Source organism: Scyliorhinus torazame, chromosome 15 (assembly GCF_047496885.1).
Source record: "Scyliorhinus torazame isolate Kashiwa2021f chromosome 15, sScyTor2.1, whole genome shotgun sequence".
Taxonomy (NCBI): domain Eukaryota; kingdom Metazoa; phylum Chordata; class Chondrichthyes; order Carcharhiniformes; family Scyliorhinidae; genus Scyliorhinus; species Scyliorhinus torazame.
In genome coordinates this window covers 84,992,522-85,012,428 of record NC_092721.1, presented here as the reverse complement: position 1 = coordinate 85,012,428, position 19,907 = coordinate 84,992,522, and the positions used below count along the sequence as shown (strand labels likewise).

Here is a 19,907-nt window from a genome sequence, read left to right as displayed (position 1 = left end):
AAACGTGAGCCTGGTGGAAGGGCTTCTGCGGGGAGCCGAGTAGGTGAGTCGCCATCTTTGCTCACAGACAAAGAGCCCGGGGATGCTGGGCTTACCCCCTCAATGTTGTGCAGGGTCGGGGATCCTCAGCTGGCAAGGGGAGGTAGCCACCACAGGGGTGGGCCGCCATGGGAAGGTGGGCGGAGAGGCGCTGGTTGGGTAACCTCACATAGCACCATCATGCCAACCCCTAGTTTATGTGTACTCATTCTGGGAGCAATACTTGTCCCTGCCCGTCTGCCCCACCGACCACCCATAACCCCCACCGACTGCTGAAGCTTCGGGCCATGCGGCTGAAGGCTATTGATAATAGAGATCAGGCAATCGTGGTTAAGTGAGCACTTCACACAATGGATGTGCGTTCCCGTGGGTGGCCGGCCCATGTAGATGTGAGAGTCATTGCCGAGCAGCCTGATCAGACCATGATGCCTGGACGCTGTGCTTAAACACTGCGGGAGGCTACACGACACATGCAGCAGCCAACATCCTAACACCCAGGGGATGGGACACAGCTCCGGGGACATGTCCATGGCCGAAGGGTGGGTGAATGCAACGGAGAGGGGACCAGCGCCCAGTCCAGGTGACATTATGTGCTGGTGTCTGGGGTTCAGGGTCTGGGGTTGGTTGAGGGGGTCTGCTGCGGATGGGAGTGTGTGGGCAGGGCATTCTGGGCATGTGGGGGTGGGGCGATCAATGGGGAAATGGAGGGCCCCAGGGTGGGAGCCACCGCTGTTTTTCAGTCTAACAATCTCTCCCAATTCCTTACAGATATTGAACGGTATTGCCGGTATTTTGGACCCCTAGTGGTGCTGCTGGTTGGCCAGGCGGCCAGACACCAGAGACAGCGGCAGCTGCAGCAGCTGCAGATGCTCGAGACGGCAGCCCATGAGCTGGACCCCGCCCCACACCCTGAGGATCCGGCTGCCCATCAGGCCAGGGGGGGGACCCAGAGAGGGAGGCTTGTGATGGCTCAGGGTGTACAGGCATCACTGGTCGCCTGAACAGATGACGGACAGCGCGCGCCGCAGCAGGCTCGGCCTCAACAAGGAGACGGTGCGGCACCTGTGTCATGTTCTCGTGGACTTGGCACCACGTGGAGGAGGTCACCCGCTCCCGGTGGTCAAGGTCACTGCAGGTCTGAACATTTACACCTCAGGATCCTTCCAGGGCTCGAGTGGGGACCTGTGTGGCATCTCGCAGGTTACAGTCCACAGGTGCATCTGACAGGTCACGGCTGCCCTGTTTTCCAGGATGGAAAACTATATCAACTTTGACATGAACCAAGCCCAACCGGATGCCCGGGCAGCAGGATTCTCCATATCGCCGGGATGCCCCAGGTCCAGGGGCTGATACACTGCACGCATGTCACTTTGCACTCACCGGGCCATTTAGGAGTTCCCAATGTTAACAGGAAGGGGTTCCACTCATAAGAACAAAAGAACTAGGAGCAGGAGTAGGCCATCTGGCCCCTCGAGCCTGCTCCGCCATTCAATGAGATCATGGCTGATCTATCTATTCCCTTCATAATTTTATATGTTTCAATAAGATCCCTCCGCATCCTTCTAGACTCGCTGAACATTCAGCTGATGTGTGATCACCTGCAGATCATGCGCGCGTGTGCACGCTTCCCAGGGAGTGTGTCCGACAGCTACACCCTGGAGCAGTCAGACATCCCCAGCCTCTTCAAGGACCATCCAAGGATGGGCGGCTGGCTCCTGGGTGATAAGGGGTACCCACTGAGGAACTAGCTAATGAAGCCAGTATGGAGGTCGGAGACCGAAGCGGAGACCTCCGGAACAACAAGGCCAATGTGGCCATCCGAGCTGTCAATATGCGGTTCCAATGCCTCGACCACGCCAGTGGTGCGCTGCAGTACATCGCCGGAGGGCCACCTGCTTTATGTGGCACAGCAGTGGGGGGACATGCTCCGAGGAGGAGGACGAGGATGATGATGAGGTGCCGTACCAGCAGGGACCGGAGGACAATCCCGGGGATGAACTGGAGGCTGCAGGACATGCAGCAGAGGCAAAGTTTTGACAAGCCCAGAAGGCACTCATACTTGCCCACTTCACATAAGGCATGGACTGGTCCCATCAATACCTTCCCCACCCCCACCCCCATTTCCCATTCTCCCAGGGTCTGTGACACATCACTCCAGGGTGCTACGACTGTGTTGGCACCGTCAGCAGGTCACTGTCGAAGCAGGGGGAGCGCCAGTGGTCCTCAATCTATGCTAGTCTGACCCCTGCCTGTCTGCAGACAGCACGCTCACACCCATCACCTTCACGCGGTGCCCGGTGAGGGGGAGATGCCTGGAGAGATGGGCGAAAAGTTCGCAGGTCGGCCTGCATTGCGGAGGAAAGTGACAGAGGCATCATACTGGTTGTGCTCAAGGGTTTTTAATGTATCAGAGGTGTCCAACAATGCCCCATTCTCCCAATGATGCCACCCACTCTCCCCACCACCGCTTCACCGCACCCCCGGTGCCCTCAGTGATTCTCAACGTGCTTAACTTTCCATGCTCCACTGCTATGTCTAGGTGTGTCCCCAGGATGCACATTGGAGGTGCATGCTGCCAGCTGCTTCCCACATCCCGTGGTCTTCGATGCCCCTGGCGGGTGTCCTCTGGGGGCTCTGGAGCTGGAGTGCCCTGGCGCACTTGTCGACGGCACATGCCGCCCTGTCACATGTGCTGTCCTTGAGACGCAGCCTCAGCAGAGGGGTGGAACTCGGGGGAGCTGGTGGCCACCATCCATACTCCATGGGACGGGTCCGGGTTAGCACCCAGCGTCCCCTCCTCCCACTTGGTGCCCATAGTGCTCGAGGTTCACCTCGGGACAGAGGGACAGCTGGTTCGAGCCCCGGCTGCCCCTGCATCATCTGGCTTTGCCAGGCCTGGAGGCTTCCCGATGTCTGCACCATCATATTGACGTCTTCAGCGATGCACCTCAGTGATTGGCATATGCTCTGCAGCACCGCAACAATGCCCACCTGCGACTGGGAAGCTCTGCAGCGCCTCGGCAATTCCATTCTGAGAGCAGGACATGTCTCGCGGCACCTCATCAAGGTCAGCTGGTACTGGGTCACATACCGGGTCAGTCAGACATTCTGCCAAGGCCCTCAGCCATGGCCATCATTGACTGTGTCACATCATGGACTCCTCCACTAATGCTGCCGATATCGTGCACCAGCGTCTCCACTGCAGTCGCCATCCTAACACTGTTGACCTCAGTGCCACGCATTTGCCGGCGACATCCCCTGTACCCGTAGCCTCTGGGACTCCTTCAATCGGCTATGGACCTGCTGGAGAGTTGCTGACATCTCCCTCTGAATGTCCTGGCCACTCCCTAATATCTGTATCAGCTCCAGGTGTACCTGTTCCATTGGGTCAGCATCTGTCTGGGACCCAGCTGGGTTCTGGGATCCACCAGACCTCCGGCTACTGTATCGCCTGAGCGTTCCTGCCTCCACCTGATGTATATCAGCAAATGTGTGATGCTCACCTAATTGTGCCCCAGAAACCTGTCCATTAATTTTTCCCATGAGGTGCGTGTTTTTGCGCTGGCGGAAGGTTGGGATGACAGCTGTGGCATGTTGATCGTGGCGTCCTTGGAGCTCTCCTCCGAGGTGATCTCATGGGTGGCAGAGGAGGGGGCCACTCCAGATGGGCCACTGCTGTTGGCTGGAGGACCTGCAGGAGAATGGACATGTGGTCAGTGAGAGGGCTGGGTCAGTCAAAATGGCAATAACTCACGCTTGACAGGTCCTCTGGGTGAGGCCCGGTGGATCCTCATCTCAGCGGCGTGCGCCAACCTCTGGATTGGTGACCACTCTGTCCTCGGTCACCCCAGTAACCCCACTAACAGGGCTCGTTCCTCGAAGGTTGCAAGGATTTGTATGTCCAGCACCCCTCCGCCTGTTTGGGCCCTCTCTCAGCAATTGTAGGAGAGCTTATCCTGCGGAGACACAGAGGGGGCATCGTTAGCCACACGCGTGATTCACCGTGGTGGGAGGGGGTGTGAATGAAGGATTGTAGGGTGTTGAAGGGAGATGGAGGGGTAAAGGGAGGATTGGGGGGGCCACATGGCAGGTTGGGGGAGTGAATGCTCGTATGGGAACGCAAAGGTCTCGGGGTGGGGAGGGGCGGGGGGGGGGGGGGGGAGTAGTCGGTGTCAATGCACCCGTGCTGCCCGATGTAGGTCATTGACCTTTTTGCGACACTGGAGGCCGTCCTCCTGGTCACACTTCCCGAGCTCATGGTCGCCACATTTCGCCCCAGGTGACACTGGTCACCCTGTGGCCCACCTACGAGACTCTCGGGGAACAGGACATCCCTCGTGGCATCCAGCACATCTAGGTGCCTCCCCAGATCCGTGTCTCCAAATCTTGGGCCGATCTTCTCGGCGCCATGGCTGTAGGCTGTGTGGGGTTGGCTGTGCAAGTGCTGGTTGACCTTGTTACCAGGGGCTGGCGAGCACGGTCCAAGCGAATTGCAGCGGGAAGCCCGTGCAACCTCGTTAAGTGGACCAATTAATCATAGAATTTACAGTGCAGAAGGAGGCCATTCGGCCCATCGAGTCTGCACCAGGTCTTAGAAAGAGCACCCTACCCAAGGTCAACACCTCCACCCTATCCCCATAACCCAGTAACCCCACCCAACACTAAGGGCAATTTTGGACACTAAGGGCAATTTAGCATGGCCAATCCACCTAACCTGTACATCTTGGGACTGTGGGAGGAAACCGGAGCACCCGGAGGAAACCCACGCACACACGGGGAGGATGTGCAGACTCCGTACAGACAGTGACCCAAGCCGGAATCGAACCTGGGACCCTGGAGCTGTGAAGCAATTGTGCTATCCACAATGCTACCGTGCTGCCCTTGGGGAGGGGCGGTCACCAATCCAGAGGCTGGCGCACGCCGCTGAGATGAGGATCCACCGGGCCTCACCCAGAGGACCTGTCAAGCGTGAATTATTATTGCCATTTATTGCCAAGTAAGCCTTACTCTAATGTGCAGATTCCCAAGGTACCAAAGGCTTTGGGATTCAATCCCTTCACCTCGGGGACCTTGGGCGAGTACTGTTTGGTACTGGTCCCTACAAATGGGGATCAGATGCAACAACACTCATGGGGGTCTCCATGGGGATTAGAGGTCCCCAGCTGCATGCTGTTTGGGCAGGGTGGTGCCCTGGCACTGTTGGTGCCACCTGGATACCACCATGGCACTTCCAAGGTGGCACTGTCAGCTGACAGGGGCACTGCCAGGTTGGCACTGCCAAGCTGCTGTGTTGCAAGACGCTTCCATGCTGCGTTGGGGCTGGGGTGGAAGTTGGGGATTTTGCTTGTGGGCCCTGGAGATTGGGATGCCATTTAAAAATTGCCTCTTTCAGACCTCTTATCCAACACGTGTCAAGTTGAATAGCCATGTGTTTCTTGGCATTGCGAGTGCCGGAAAACACGCGGTTAAACACGCTCACTCGGGAACTTTGTTCCCTTTTGGGAAGATCGTGCCCTTGGAAATCTTTCTGGGGAATTGCACCCCATGTGTGGGCTAAACCAGTGAGAAACGTGCCAGGGCACAAAAAAGTGACTAAGGGTGGGATTCTCCGGCCGTGTCCACCCGACGACCAGGCATTCCCGCCCGGTGTCAATGCACCTTTACATGGTCCGTGTCCCACCGCAGCAGTCTTGCGGCGGGCGGGGTGGAAAATCCAGCCTAAGTGTCATTGGATAGGGGTGGGGAACTCGCTGGCAGAGCCGGCAGGAAATTTCCTAAAAAACCTGCCACAAATTCAGAAATGTTTCCATTGAATTCTGCCCTCAGTGTCCTGATGGGCTCCATCTTCCTGCTTCTGAATGTTGCTGGAAATTCATCTTCTTCCTCGGAATGTCCATCTTCTGACGTCAGAGTGCTCCCCGAGATCCATCTTCATTCACAGAGGTCCAACTTTTTTCTTCAATAATGGGTCAGATTTGTTGGGCACCTTTTCAATATGGCACCCAGATAGGATGACGGACTGTGTGCCATCATGTCTGCCCTGCCACGGAATATGGTGCAAAACACCTGCTTTTCTCACCAGCCTCCACAATGTGATACACTCCAAGTTCCCTCCTTGCCACAGGTCTTAGTCTCATTGGTTGTAAACTTTCAAGTTTCCTTCAAACTGGAAAAGAGCAGGCGGAATTTCCCATTCTCCACTCACCCTGGCTGAGGTGAGAAATCTGTCACCCAGCTCGCTGGCTGCAGCCGGCTTTTCTCTCCAGATAATTCAGCACCCTGCGCGGAATAGATCTGGAAACATGACCCATGCCGCCACGCTGGTGGGGCGGGGCAGGGAAAACCGGCAGCCCGGAATACTAAGATCGGGGTGCTTCTTTTAGAGGGCGTCCTGATCTCTGATATAAAACGCAGGAACCCCCCACCTACATGCACACAAAGACCAACCCGTTCATGGACATGGGTGAACCATGCACACGCACAATGGGACCCCCACCACCCACATACACACAAGGGGAACTCCCCAACCACTAAGATAAAACTCCCCCAATGGACCCCCCGATTGGGCTCCTGTGGCACCCTGACAGCACCAGGGGGCTGTACCAGGGTGCCAACAGATAGGGCCGGGGGCAGTGCCGGGTAAGTGTCAGGTTGCCAGGGAGCAGTGCCAAGGGGCAGTGCCAGGATGGCTGGGGCAGTTCCAGTGGGAAGTACCAGATGACAGTGTCAGGGTGCCAACGGCACTACTCGGGCATGTCCTTCTCCCCCAGGGAATTATACTGACCTGATTACCTTCGCCGAGATTCCAGTTTTGAAAAGCAGTTGTAAACTTCAGCGAGGGGGGAATTCCAAATCTGATATAAATTTATTGAAATTAGGTTCCGACATTCCTTTGCGTGAAACTTGTTACGCCACTAGAGAGGGGAAGGGAGAATCGTAACTTGAGATCTCCCCAGAAAGAATCTTGTTTTCTGAGACTGGCGAGATTTTGAGCCCTTTGCGCTCACAGCAAATGATGGCGCAAAGTCGCAGCATACAAATGTAACATCTTCATTCAAGAATGGAGGAAGAGAAAGCAGATAATGGTAGGCCAGTTAGCCTGACATTTTTGAGCAGTGGCAGCTCAAACTGAGGTTTTGAAATCTCTGGTTATTGCCACGCATGCTCAGAGCGCTGCCGTGCAAGCTCGGCGTGCTTCCCTGCAAGCACAGAATGCTGCCATGCACACTCAGTGGGCTGCCATGCAGGCTCACAGCACTGCCATGCACACTCAGAGCACTGCCACACAAGCTTAGAGTACTGCCATGCCAACTCAGAGCGCTGCCATGCAAGGCTAGAGCTCTGCCATGCAAGCACAGAGCACTGCCATGCAAGCTCAGAGCGCTGCCTTGCAAGCGCGGCATACTTCCCTGCAAGCACAGAGTGCTTCCATGCAGGCTCAGAGCGCTGCCATGCACACACAGAAGCTGCTATGCACACACAGAAGCTGCTATGAAAGCTCATAATACTGCCATGCAAGCTCAGGATACTGCTATGGAAGCTCAGCAAACTGCCATGAAAGCTCAGAGCACTGCCATGCTAGCTCAGAGCTCGGTCATGCTAGCTCGGAGCTCTGTCATGCTAGCTCAGAGTAATGCCATCTTGGCTGTGATTATCAGGGCACAAAAGAGCTTGCAAAATCTCTCATGATAGTGCACCAATATCTCTGCCCATCTATCAGCCAGCCAGTCCAGATCACTGGAGGGAAGCACAGTGGTTAGCACTTCTGCCTCACAGCACCAGGTACCCAGGTTCAATTACAGCCTTGGGTGACTGTTCCTGTGTGGAGTTTGCATTTTCTGCCCATGTATGGGTAAGCTTTCTCCTGGTGCTTTGATTTCCTCCCACAGTCCAAAGATGTGTAGGGTAGGCGGATTGGCCATGCTAAATGTCCCCTTAGTGTTAAAGGGATAGGGTGAGGGTGTGCGTGTATGTAGGGTGTTCTTTCAGAGAGTCGGTGCAGACTTGATGGGCCAAACGGCCTCCTTCTGTCCTGTAGGAATTCTATGGCTCAATGGTACATCTGATTGCTCCAAGCAGTGGAGCTGTTGCTTCAGCCACCATTTCCACTCCTCGGTTGGCTAATTTCTACTAGTTCTGTTTGAGTAGATAGAAGGTCTTGTGGTTTGACGAGTTTACTAAAATTGATGATGACAGGGAGTGATGCCTTGAGAAAGCCTTGCTTCTGACTTGAAGGGTTCTGGCCAGGCCACCTTCTCTCAGTGATAGGTGCAGCAGGAACATCCCTCTGGTTAGACATAAAAATAAATCTACATCCATAATTTCAGAACACATTCCCCCCCCCCCCCCCCCGGCCGCATTTCAATATCCTACACCAGTCCTTCTTATGTACCCTCTGCATAAGATAATCAATTTAGTGCGACAATTAGTGGTACCTTTTGTGGGCTAATACCTCACTAGAAACTCAGTTGTGGCTGTACTCCATTTCACATTGGACTCTTGTAACCAAAGGAGAGACAGACGATAATAGACTAGATCGGATTCAAATGCTGCCCAGAGTGAAAAGGCAATGTGCTAACCTGATGACACCACCTCATCACCTGTATCTAATTTTCTTATCACTTTTACTGAACATCTCTGTGGTCTCTCTCAGTGAGATTGTCAATTTAGTGTTTCAACACTGAATTAAGAGCAGCCTTCCACTTTAGATATTTGCTCATTTTAAATTAGACTGAAACTTTCCAAACAGTTGGCATCATTGTGTCCGACATTGAAAGGAATAATCCAAACTAACTCCAAGAAAATACAATAAATTTCATTATTATGGATTTCTCAAGTTTGTAAAAGTCAAGCTAAGAGGTCCTATCTTGAGCTTTTAACAGATCCACTAATGCCAAAGCAAATGACGTTCTTAAACTGAAAGTGTGTAAAATGTGACTAAAATGTAGCAGCCAGTCATTACCATTTGCAGGAATGTTTATTTCACATGTTTTAAGTGTCTGAGGGTTAGCTCAGTTAGCTACAGCATGGGGTTTGATCCACATTCCGGGCTCAGGTAAACTTGGGGCCTATCTCCTCACCATGTCCCTTGGTAAAATCATGATGTAAGTTGTGGTTCAGCGATCCTCGAATGATCAAGGATGCAATTTAGAGAAGAACAAGAAAGTGGTTGAATAGCCACTTAACCCCTATAAATTTTAAAAGTCAAAGGATGTGGCTGTGTACTATAGAATGTTGGTGGAAATGATTCACAACAAAGTAGATGACTGGTTTTGGTGAGAAAGCTTTGTAAGTGCCATAAAAATCACATTTTTGGTAGTGGAGAACAGCTTCTTAATAAGAGAAAGAAGAAGGCAGCATTGAAAATGCCACTAATGGGCTCAATCTGTCTTTTCCACTTAAAAGGATATGCAGGAGAGCCAAAAGAAGAATCAAAAAGTACAACCATAAACCATGAATATTACTGTAAATCTGGGACAGAAAACCTACTTTCACATCTGGAAAACTTAAAGATGTAAAACAATTTTCAATGGACAAATCATATGTCTCCAAACTCGCAACTCCAATGTTTAAAGATAAAGCTCACATAATGTACAACAAATGGTGGACGTCCATGCTGGATGAGGAAAAAATGTATTTGTTTCACTAAGAGTTTAAAATGGATTGAGGCTGTGGAGATTGGAATACCCCAACAGATTTGTGGAAAATTAATCACCCAAATTAATCACCCATTCTAAGGTTTGTATGGAATGCTTCATGAATGCAATCATAGCTGTTGGTTATGTACAAGGGCAAAAATATGCCAATAAGCCTCAACTATTAATTTCAGAAGAGCAAGTTAATGAGGAATTGGATAATTCTTTTCATCTACAGATAATATACTATATGTTGTCTTATAAATCAAGGAGAATCCAATCAAGCACAGCCACACCTAAGGAGAGTAGACCTTGGCAGCTACTCTCACTACTTCAGTCGAATTTGGATGCGTTACAGGTAAACATATTACGGAAGGTGATGATAGTGATTAAAATGCAGCACAAGGTGAGGCACTGGGTTCTGGTGAAGCACTGAGCTCTGGTGAGGAAAGGTTAGTAGTCATGATGTTTACTGAGGGAAGAAGCCAGCTAGCACAGGAAGGAATTCCAATGCTGACTTGGTGGATCAAACTTTGTTTTCAATCCTTCGTGTTAGAGCAGCATGTCCATATTGAGAAGCCATTGCTTCCTTCAACATGACACTGGTAGACAGTCTAGAGTAATCCAACTTTCAGCTATGTATGGTCACACTAGAATAATGGGCAACACAGTAGCACAGTGGATCGCACTGTTGCTTCACAGCGCCAGGGTCCCAGGTTTGATTCCCGGCTTGGGTCACTGTCTGTGTGGAGTCTGCACGTTCTCCCTGTGTCTGCGTGGGTTTCCTCCAGGCGCTCCGGTTTCCTCCCACAAGTCCCGAAAGACGGGCTGTTAGGTGAATTGGACATTCTGAATTCTCCCTCTGTGTACCCGAACAGGCGCCGGACTAGGGGCTTTTCACAGTAACTTCATTGCAGTGTTAATGTAAGCCTACTTGTGACAATAAAGATTATTATTATTAATGGTATATATCAACAGCTGTTTATAGTAGAAACTGTCAATAGCATATGGAAAAAGCAGCTGCAACTGCAATGGAGACGGCAGTTACTCAGGCCACTGGTACAATAGGAGTGTTCCTATTATAGAACACTACCACCATGGAGACTTCCAACTCAAAGTACGGTGATAGACAGCTAAAGAACAGTCATAGGAAACTACAATACAGTAATTCCTAAATCTCAGAAATATCTACAGTTTTATACCCATTTGGATTAGTCTCAGGGCAAGGTGCCTTTCACCGTGTGTGGAGTAGCATATTTGACAGTTGTGCCAAAAGTATCAGAGGCCCCCAATATTAATGTTGACTCTTCAGTAATAATTGCATCCTGCCATCAGTGTTACTGTTTTAACCTAGATAGCATTTAATAATAAGACACATCTACAACCAGGGCAGAGAGTTTAACAACACAAAGAAAAAGCGTAGCAGCAAAACATATTAAAAGCATTTGCCATGAGCACTGCAGAATTGAATTTAATTCACTCCGATTCTATCTTGCAGTCTGCGATTCTTTCAACATGCAGAAAATAAAACATCAGTGTTGAAAATACAAACAAACCTATGTGCTGGAAAAGAAAAATGGGGGTGACATATGGCTGTGGTTATTGTAAATCTATCCGATGGAAAATATTAGTACCAAATTATAGAACTCTCTGGAAGAACTGAGCAATAAGACCCTATTGCACCGTTCCTCTCGCTCGTTCTAGACGTTCAATTACTTGGCCTGGCTGTAGTGGGTGTATTTCGGGTGCATGTGAGGCAAAACTGGGCTTCAGTTCCTTCCTTAATGGGGTGAAGTTCCTGACCCTGATGCCTGCAATGTTTGTGGCATCAAAGTGAAATGTAGCAACACTCTTTGCTGCCACTGACCACGCATTGCAGATGGTCAACTACCCTGCACGTTTACATCTGTCAGGTGCACATCGCAAGTCACAAAGTCACGGTTGTGGTTAAGCATCCTCAGGCAGTGTTTCTTCATTATGTTCCTTTAGTTAATTCTAATGTGGTAGATTTGTTGCGTGATGTAGTACTCATTGTGAATTAGGAACCCCCGTTCCCTCTTGTGCTCTCAGCTGTGACTCTCTCTTCCTCTCGCTCTTTTTTTAATCCATTATAAAATGCTTGGCGGGCAGCAGCACCCATTCTTGTGCTCAAAATACAGCAGTTATTGTTATCACAATACTCACAATTCTTCAAATTTAGAATCCTCACTGACACCAATGTTGAACTCCCATTTTTACTGTGTATCCATGGTTATGAATTTTATGCTGGTTACTCATTCCTAACCTTTAACAAAGTCTTACTCAAGAAGTTGATTTGATTTTGTTTTCAATAACACATTAATGAAAGGTAGGAGTGCTGAAAACAGGGATAATTAAACTTATGCCATTCTCAAATCATTCTTTACTTGCATTGTCAGAAATCTTTGCAATCAGGAAAGTCAGTTATCAAGCAGATGTAGCACACTTCAAAAGTGACTTTTTTTGAATGGAAATATTTATATTCCAAAGTGTCAAATTAATACCATTCTGGTAGGAATGAATTTACACGTCCTTTTTAATTTCCTATGAAGTAACCAGTATTTATCCTGACTATGTTGCTTGCCAGAGTCAACAATTGTTCTTATTTACCACTCTCAATGCCTGACTTGACTAATCAAACATAAACCAGTTGGAAAACCAAATGCAAAACATAACAGGAGAGGAAAGATTGCAATTTGATAAGTTGCATCAACCATTGCTGTGGAACTATCAAGGCACAAAGTACAAAAAAGGAAGAGCACTTGAAAGTACAATATCGAATTTTACTCGCAAAGTACAATTGCCTAAGTCTTATTCAAAAATATATTTAGGGTGGGAGCAGAATTGTGTGAAGGGGGAGAGGGAAACAAAATCTGAGGGGCGAACGGGGTCATAGAGTTATGAAAAAGCTGCCCTGGGAGTTTAACGCCACAAATGATTAGTTCAACAATCCGACTGAATGAAGGAGGCGCAAGACTCTGCCATATGCAAATGGACATCAATATTTAGTTAAAGTCAGTAACCAATGGACTAAGGACTAGTTACGAGAAATAGAAAACACAGGCAAATGTTGGAAGGTCAGGTGGAAAAGTTCTTCATTTAAAAAAATAGTTTAAAACTCAACTGTGCGGTCAAAATCTTTTGACGGCACTTACAAATTGAAAAGCAGTATCACCTTCGCTTTTGAACGCACCCATACGATATTTTCGGTGAAATCTGTCTCAACGCTTTGTAAATAGAGAGCACGCCGAAAGTTGATCAGTTTCCCGAAAATTAAATAGAACCGCTGAGGTATCTGGTTAATTTAAAATATTGGATAAAATAACACCAGCCAAACAAATAATCTAAGAGTTGTGTATTAAATGGTGAGGAAATAAGGAGCGTATTTATATGTATATATGAAAGCGGCAAATCAATAATACCTCCTTACCTTATCAAACCTCCGTACTGGGAGTAACCTTGCGAATAAGAGTCCGACATTGCTTTAGTTCCACCTTGATAACCCAGATATGTAATGGGCTGGTACCAGGTCACAGGGGCTGATGAAGTAGACGGCATGGTATCATCTTGAACCAAGAAGTTGCAACTGAGTCCTGATTCATGCTGTGAGAGTCCATATGAATCTAGAGGTTCAGTCTTAAACATGACAGCCTCTTCAAGTGGCTCGCCTCTCATGGGGGGTCTTTGCTGCTGGGGGGAGACGGAATAGTCCGAATATGGGGAGTAGCCAGTGGGCATGTAACCGAACGTGTTGCTGGGGGTTTCCTGGCTGATGTTCATTGCCGGGTGCGACTCCGCTTGGATGGTCCTTTCAGCTTTCGAGTTGGGGGAGCCGCCAGTCTCGGCGAAACCATAGGAGCTTGAAATGTCCGGGATGTAAGGAGCGTGGTCGCAATCGTCCGTGGTGAGGAGTTGGTGAGTGCGAGCGGCCAGGTAGATGGGGTTGAGTGGCAAGAAAGGGAAGCGGAAGATATTCAGAGGTGACACCTGGCCCCGAGCGTGGGGGTTGCAGCCATCCTCTCTGTCCTGGCAGATTTCCGATTTGAGGGGCTGGAGAATGGCAGCAGATCCGCCGGGCTCGAGTGAACTGAGACTTTCACCGGCACACACTTTCCGCAGCTTGGCCGCAGCGGCAATATTCCTATCGGTGTTGATCAGGGACCAGGAGGTCACAGGCACTGTGGGGATCGGCTGCTTCGCCGCCCCAATCCCTTCAGAGTTGCTTTCAGTTAAACTCAAATCGCAATTTGCCCACGTCGAAGGCTGAGCCGCGTCACTCAGATTGGACACAGAAGATAAGCCCATGCTGTCCAGATGTTTGCTTTTTTCAGAGTCACTCTCGACCTTCCTATCCAAAGCGGCTGAGAGTTCAGTCTGGGGGAGCAGGTCGTCCATATAAAGCCCCATCGAGTCCGAAACCGCCTTCAGCAGGTCTGTGGTGCACCCATCTCTGGAGCTGGGCTCAGAAGGATAAGGTAGAACCTTGTCCGTCGTTTCCTTCTCCTCCATGTTCGCCATGCCCCCTTGCTCCATGTCACTGGCCGAAGAGTGCAGCGAGTCCGCTTCCTGACCCCTACTCGCACTGCTCAAGTCTGAACTCCTTTCACCGCCACTCTGCAACTTTCCTCATGCACCAACTCCATCCCACGGATCTGATCGCCTCCCTGTCAAAAGGCGCGAAGAGAGCAGATCTTAACACAAACTTTCATTTCCCATCCGACTTGTCACTGTTTGAACTCATTTTCATTAACCCTCCCCAAACATGTTTAAAGAGCGCCCAAGTGACCGTGAGGAGGCAAGTTCACCATTTACGGATTTCAATATTTGTTTTCGGTCTGAACGCTTGCGGTCAACACTCATCCCCGAGGTTAACACATTTGGTAAAGTTAGCAAATATTTGGGCGCCCCAACCTGTCAAAGTCCCCCCTCTCTTACAAATAACAAATAAACCCAATTGGAAGCCCCTCCCCGTACATCCCGAATATGTGTTGCAGTTTAATTTTTAGATACCCCAATTTGGTTGAAGAATTGAACAAACTCTGGCGTTGTTGTTGGAAGAGTTTTTAAAAAATTATTTTAGAGTTGGACACATGAGAAATATTATCAGTGCAGTACCATCGCCTCGCTCAAAACTAAGGCGCTCAGGTGAAGAAAATGTTTTTTAAAAAAGAAGAGTGGTTTCGCCCGGCTGAAGTATTCCTACCTGAGCGTCCGTCTGGAAGTGCGATCGATGGCGGCCGTCCCGCGCTCTCTGCTTTCCGTCTGCTTCCCCCTCAAGTCTCGCCTCTGCCTTTATCACGTGTGAGTCAAGATGTGAGACTTTACGTACAGCACAGCGATCATCACACGTCACAAAAAAAAAAAGTTTACTCCTGAATTTTTAACTTACAAGGTAGAAACATCCGGAGTGATTTTTATTTTGTTGTTGTTGCTTTATCTCCTCTTCCCTTAAAGCCGCCTCGTCTCTTCAATACCCTCCATCCACCTCCCTGGTTGGGGGACTTTCCCCAAGAGAAGCGGCTCGAGAAGCTGACACCAATCTCAAAGTCGGGCACTGGGTGCACTCCAGCTGAAGGTGAAAAGTCTCCCTAACTTTCTCCACATATTTATTTATAAAATAAACTGTACGGCTACCGTTTGGAATATTCTAAACTGAGCCGCAGTATTTTCTGAAAGAAAACAAAAGACACACATTATCCAAGTAGTAATGGAGTTGTTAAAAGGGGAGGCGGGGGGTGGGTGCAGACACCTGCCTCTCGAATTGTTCCCCACACAGGAAAGCTGCCTGTAGCTCTGGGTATAGGAGTGAATTCGCGTTACACAAACCGGCGGCGCTCATGTGAAAGTCCCCACGTTGTCTGTATGCCAAGAAGAGCTGTCTGTATTTTGTCAAATTTCCGGGAAATAAAATTATGGGAGGAAGTGCCCGTTTGTTCGGTTTTGTTTTTGCTTTGTGGGGGCTTGTGAGGATTCACAATGGATCATAGAATGTGGCTTGTATTTAACACATCAGCCAGGGGAGGGACTTGACTTTTTCTCTCGTGAACTGACACCCTCTCATCCGAGATCTACAGACGTGATGTGTGAAGAACAATGGGAAGAACTTGCATGTCCTTCTCATGTGCTTTGTCGCTGTAACCACGCTTATTTGAGACTACACGCTTGACAAGGTTTGCCCATTTGAAAGATTTACACAATGGATGATGTCTCACAATTATATTTAATACCAGATTCAGGGGACGAATGAGCGCTTACAGAGGTTATCTTCTGAATGTAACAACATCGTCTGTTGCAACCTGTCACTGGATTTATATCTTAAAGATATTGACATCGTAGCGAAATAAATGATTCAATGTATAGTAAAATGATACTTTCTATCGAATCCCCTCCTCCTCCCGAAAGTAATGCTGGAGTTTACTCTCTGTGGCACTTCTTGCCCTGCAGTGCTTCCCCATCCAACCCAACTGTTGTTCACTTCGAGTTCAACAAGGTCACGCCATACAAGGGAGCATTACAGGTGAGTTTGATGCTCTGGTTTCTCCAGGTTCCCCGCTCCGAGGTCAACGGAAAGTTATTTGGAGCAGGGACTCTTCATTCTGAGTGCCTCCCAAAGCAAGGAACTGAGGTCAATGGCTGTGGCTAATAATTCATATGTGAATTCTGCCATTTGGGAAAGTTTTTTTTTGTCATGTTCGCTATTTATGTGAGAAACTTAATCATCTAGGCCCGGAGTTTCAATCTGGCCTACAACACAGGAATAGCAGCTGGAGCTGCACCCATTTTACTGATGGTGAGAAATTTTCTCCCAACGGTATTAGAATTCGCCCTAAAACCTAAAACGTCGGTAAATTGGGAAGCGAACGGGATCGGTTGGGGTCTAAGGAACACCAAACTTTGAGTCTTAAAATGTAACATATTCAACCATCACCATTCATTCACATCAGGCAGGATATTTTTTCAGAACCTGCAATTAATTGATTTTTTTAAAAACTCAGACTTACATTTTACGATGCAGATACATTAAAAGAAACAAACATACAGATTTCAATCGGGATAAATTATTTTAATTTTTTTTTTTCAAAACTGCAGTTGTAAGACAAAAAGTTGACTTTGCTTTCTGTGGCCCCTCGCAATAGAACTGTCGATTTTGAGAGACCCCGGAACAAGCACAATTGGAGGCCCCTCACATTTCAGTTTTGGGGACGTGGCGAGTTTTGTGGGCCCAGATTCTTCGTACGGAAGGTTTGATTGATGAATCTAAAATGTCAGGTAAATGGGTATATTGTAATTAGGTGTGTAATTCATGCCCAAAATTCCGTGATCTTTTCAATCACATAAGGCAGCACATTTAATGCACAACATGGGACCGAACTGAGACTTCTTGGGGCTTTATGCAATACAATGGATTTGTTTGCGGAACCATCAGTGTTCATTATATTTTACAAACGCCATCAAAGGTTTGGGAGAGTATTCATATTCTAAGAGCAGATAATTTATACGAAACCAGTTGCAATGTTCGGACTGATTGACTGCATACCTACATTGTTTTTAGTCCAGATAATTAAGATGACTGCAAGATAAACTATATGCAATTCATATACAACGTTTTAAATCAAGAAAGACTCTGGTAGGAATGCAAAGGCATTGCCATGGACAAGAAGGATGCCCCAATTTAAGACCATTTTCAGACTTATAGCAGGTAGAGGAGACCTTAAAAATCAACCTTGGTATGCCTAATAAATTAAAATTGCAGAGCTCCCAGGTAGAATTGGACAATGAGGTGTTCGAAAAACGTTCCTTTGCTAAAGGACTCATTATGCCGCAATACGTATTCATCTTGAATCGTGCATAACTTGGGCTCCATCAAAGTCAATGGCAATATTGGATAAAGTATAATATACCACCATAATATTACCGTCAGTGACTGCGCCATGTTGTAAGATCCAAGTGGTCCAATCAACTGAAACATTAGTTCAATCTAAGATTTCTGTTCAGTGCCTGGTCACCAGTGTGTGTTATTATATTTGTTTTCTGTTGAAATAGAAGGTTCTGCAGAGCTGTTATTAACAATCAAGTCTTTTGTTAGGTTCAATTGCATCAGAATGAAAGGAATGTATGCATCGAATTGCAATATTTTCTGCTCATGTTTACATACCATTTGCACCTTGGCCCAATAATAGCAATTTCTGTTTAAACTTTAGGATTGTTGGTATATTTTAATCCAGTCATTAATGACCTCTATCCCTAAAGCAACAAAACAAATGTATCTTGGAGTATATTGGGTTTTGTATGTTGGCTGTATTTGCATCATATCTGAGTTATCATCACGATTTATGTGTTTGTATACATGGTCCAATAAAGCAGCAGACTCGTGGAGCGCCTCAAACTATTATAAGCTATTTATGTGGTATGCTTAATAAACCGTTGATACTCGTTCTAACAACTCACGGTTTTGCCTATTAAAGAGGTATTGATTGCCACGTGTGTCAGAGCGTTAGTGTTGTTTAAAGTAACTCACTATTTTGGAGGACATGGTGGTGCCCGGCTCAGTTTTAAAGTTATGTGAAAATTAAGGTACAATGCTGTCAGGAGGTGCCCTGCCACCTATGGCTATGGCCATCCACAATACAAATGCTGCAGAAAAGCGGATGAGATTTGAACAAGCTTGTGATGAACCGTGACTGGGAGATTAAAAGCGTGCAGGTAATGACACTTCTCAGCGACTGGGGAAGAAGCTGACACAGTTTACTCCACAGGGACGTACTGGGGCTTTGTTGGAGACAGGATCTAGACGAAGCTGGTGCAGAGGCAATCCTCTCCGTCTTGCCAACTGTACAAGAGACTTTTGAGAGGCATACGTTCAACAGAAGAATTAAAGGGACTGTTGAAACATACAATCAGTAAACTTGCTGAAGGCTGTAAATTCAACACCATAACACCAGAAGACAGAGCTTGAGACCAATTTATGTTTGGAATTGTCGATTTTAGGACTTTGAGCGAGCGACTGTATCATGAGACGAATCTAACTTTGTTAAAGACGCATATGATTTGTTACATGGGTAGAAACATGGTAGTGCAACGCACGGTCAGCGGGCAGAATGAGTGTGGCATAGAAAGGCAGGGAACACCCCATGGCTTGACAGAGACAAGGTTCTGAAGAAAAAAAATCGAAAGATCTCCAAAGACGTGTGAATGCTGGGCTCAGGAGAAGTCGCACAAGTTCCACAAGAGAGTGCTGTGCCCAGTCTTTGGGATCATGAGCAACAATGTAACGGTGAAATGTTATGGAAAAGAATTCCCTTCACACATATAGCAAAGAACAGAAATAGATGAAGATTCAAGGATAAAGTACGTTTTTTATGTCAGCAGTGAGTGAGGTCAGTCCTTTTTGTTTGCATAAAACTTTGAGGGTGTCCCACAGGAGTGAAATAAGGCAACTAACGAAAATTGCGGTCCTCTCACAGGATAACAGTATGGAAACTCCCACCAGCGCCATTCAGCCAGCCAGCCCAGACTGTGGCCTCCCAAGCCGAGATGGTTCAGTCCAGGGCCAGGCCCTCAATCCTCAGAGCTACTTGAAAGCTTCCTCCAAGACAGTCTGCAGTCTCCCCCATTGAAAACTGTGCTGCAGCTGCTGGGTAGCACTGTAGAGGAATTCTGGGACAGGAGTTTGGCCAAGAGGACGCTCTGATATTCCTCAAAAAATGAATGGGAAGATAGGGAATGGAGCAATGGTGATCTGTGGGTTTCTACGAGGGCTCCTTCCGTGTGGTCCAGGCTGCAGAACCCATGTGCTAGAACATCTACGGTCTGCTACACCATGTTCTTAGTTGAGGCATAGCTGCTAGTGTTTTAGTGCTTCCCACACGATCGGTTGGTAGAAGGGAGTCATTAATATAGTGTGCAGCTCTCGTTACCAAGCAACCAAGTGGTGGTTCAAATATGGTGGGCTAAGCTAAATAGCATCAGATAAAATCCTCATGACAGCTACCAAGATAACAGGAATTAACCAAGTTGATGGTCTGGGCATGGTCATCCATCAACTGCTCCTTCAGGGAATGAAAACTTTTGCAGTTGTAAGTCATTTCCCGATTAAGATATGGCATCTGCAATGTGATGAATGTACGAATTTCAGATTATTATATAGGTATCTCGTGCAGGAAGGGTTAAAAGCCTATGTTAGAGTGTCTGTGACTGCTAAAAGCAGGTTTTTAA

General features: G+C 48.0%; 1 protein-coding gene and 1 long non-coding RNA gene across 5 annotated transcripts in view; one reads left to right on the top strand and one right to left on the bottom strand.

The window, feature by feature from the left end:
* The window catches only part of LOC140391661 (progesterone receptor-like), a 645,027-nt gene extending 629,416 nt beyond the window's left edge, over positions 1–15,611 (bottom strand). Inside the window, exons 1-2 of one of the 4 annotated variants that reach the window (XM_072476373.1) lie at positions 14,896–15,611; positions 13,123–14,356 (exon numbers count right to left, since the gene is read on the bottom strand). In XM_072476373.1, coding sequence (XP_072332474.1) covers positions 13,123–14,225 — 1,103 coding nt within the window. In that variant the 5' untranslated portion in view covers positions 14,226–14,356; positions 14,896–15,611. The remainder of the gene's footprint in view (positions 1–13,122; positions 14,357–14,895) is intronic. The other 3 variants (XM_072476371.1, XM_072476374.1, XM_072476372.1) reach the window with 3 other exon arrangements.
* The window catches only part of LOC140391662 (uncharacterized), a 30,841-nt gene continuing 25,785 nt past the window's right edge, over positions 14,852–19,907 (top strand). The window contains exons 1-2 of the long non-coding RNA XR_011935152.1: positions 14,852–15,267; positions 16,829–16,961. This is a non-coding gene — a long non-coding RNA (uncharacterized lncRNA). The remainder of the gene's footprint in view (positions 15,268–16,828; positions 16,962–19,907) is intronic.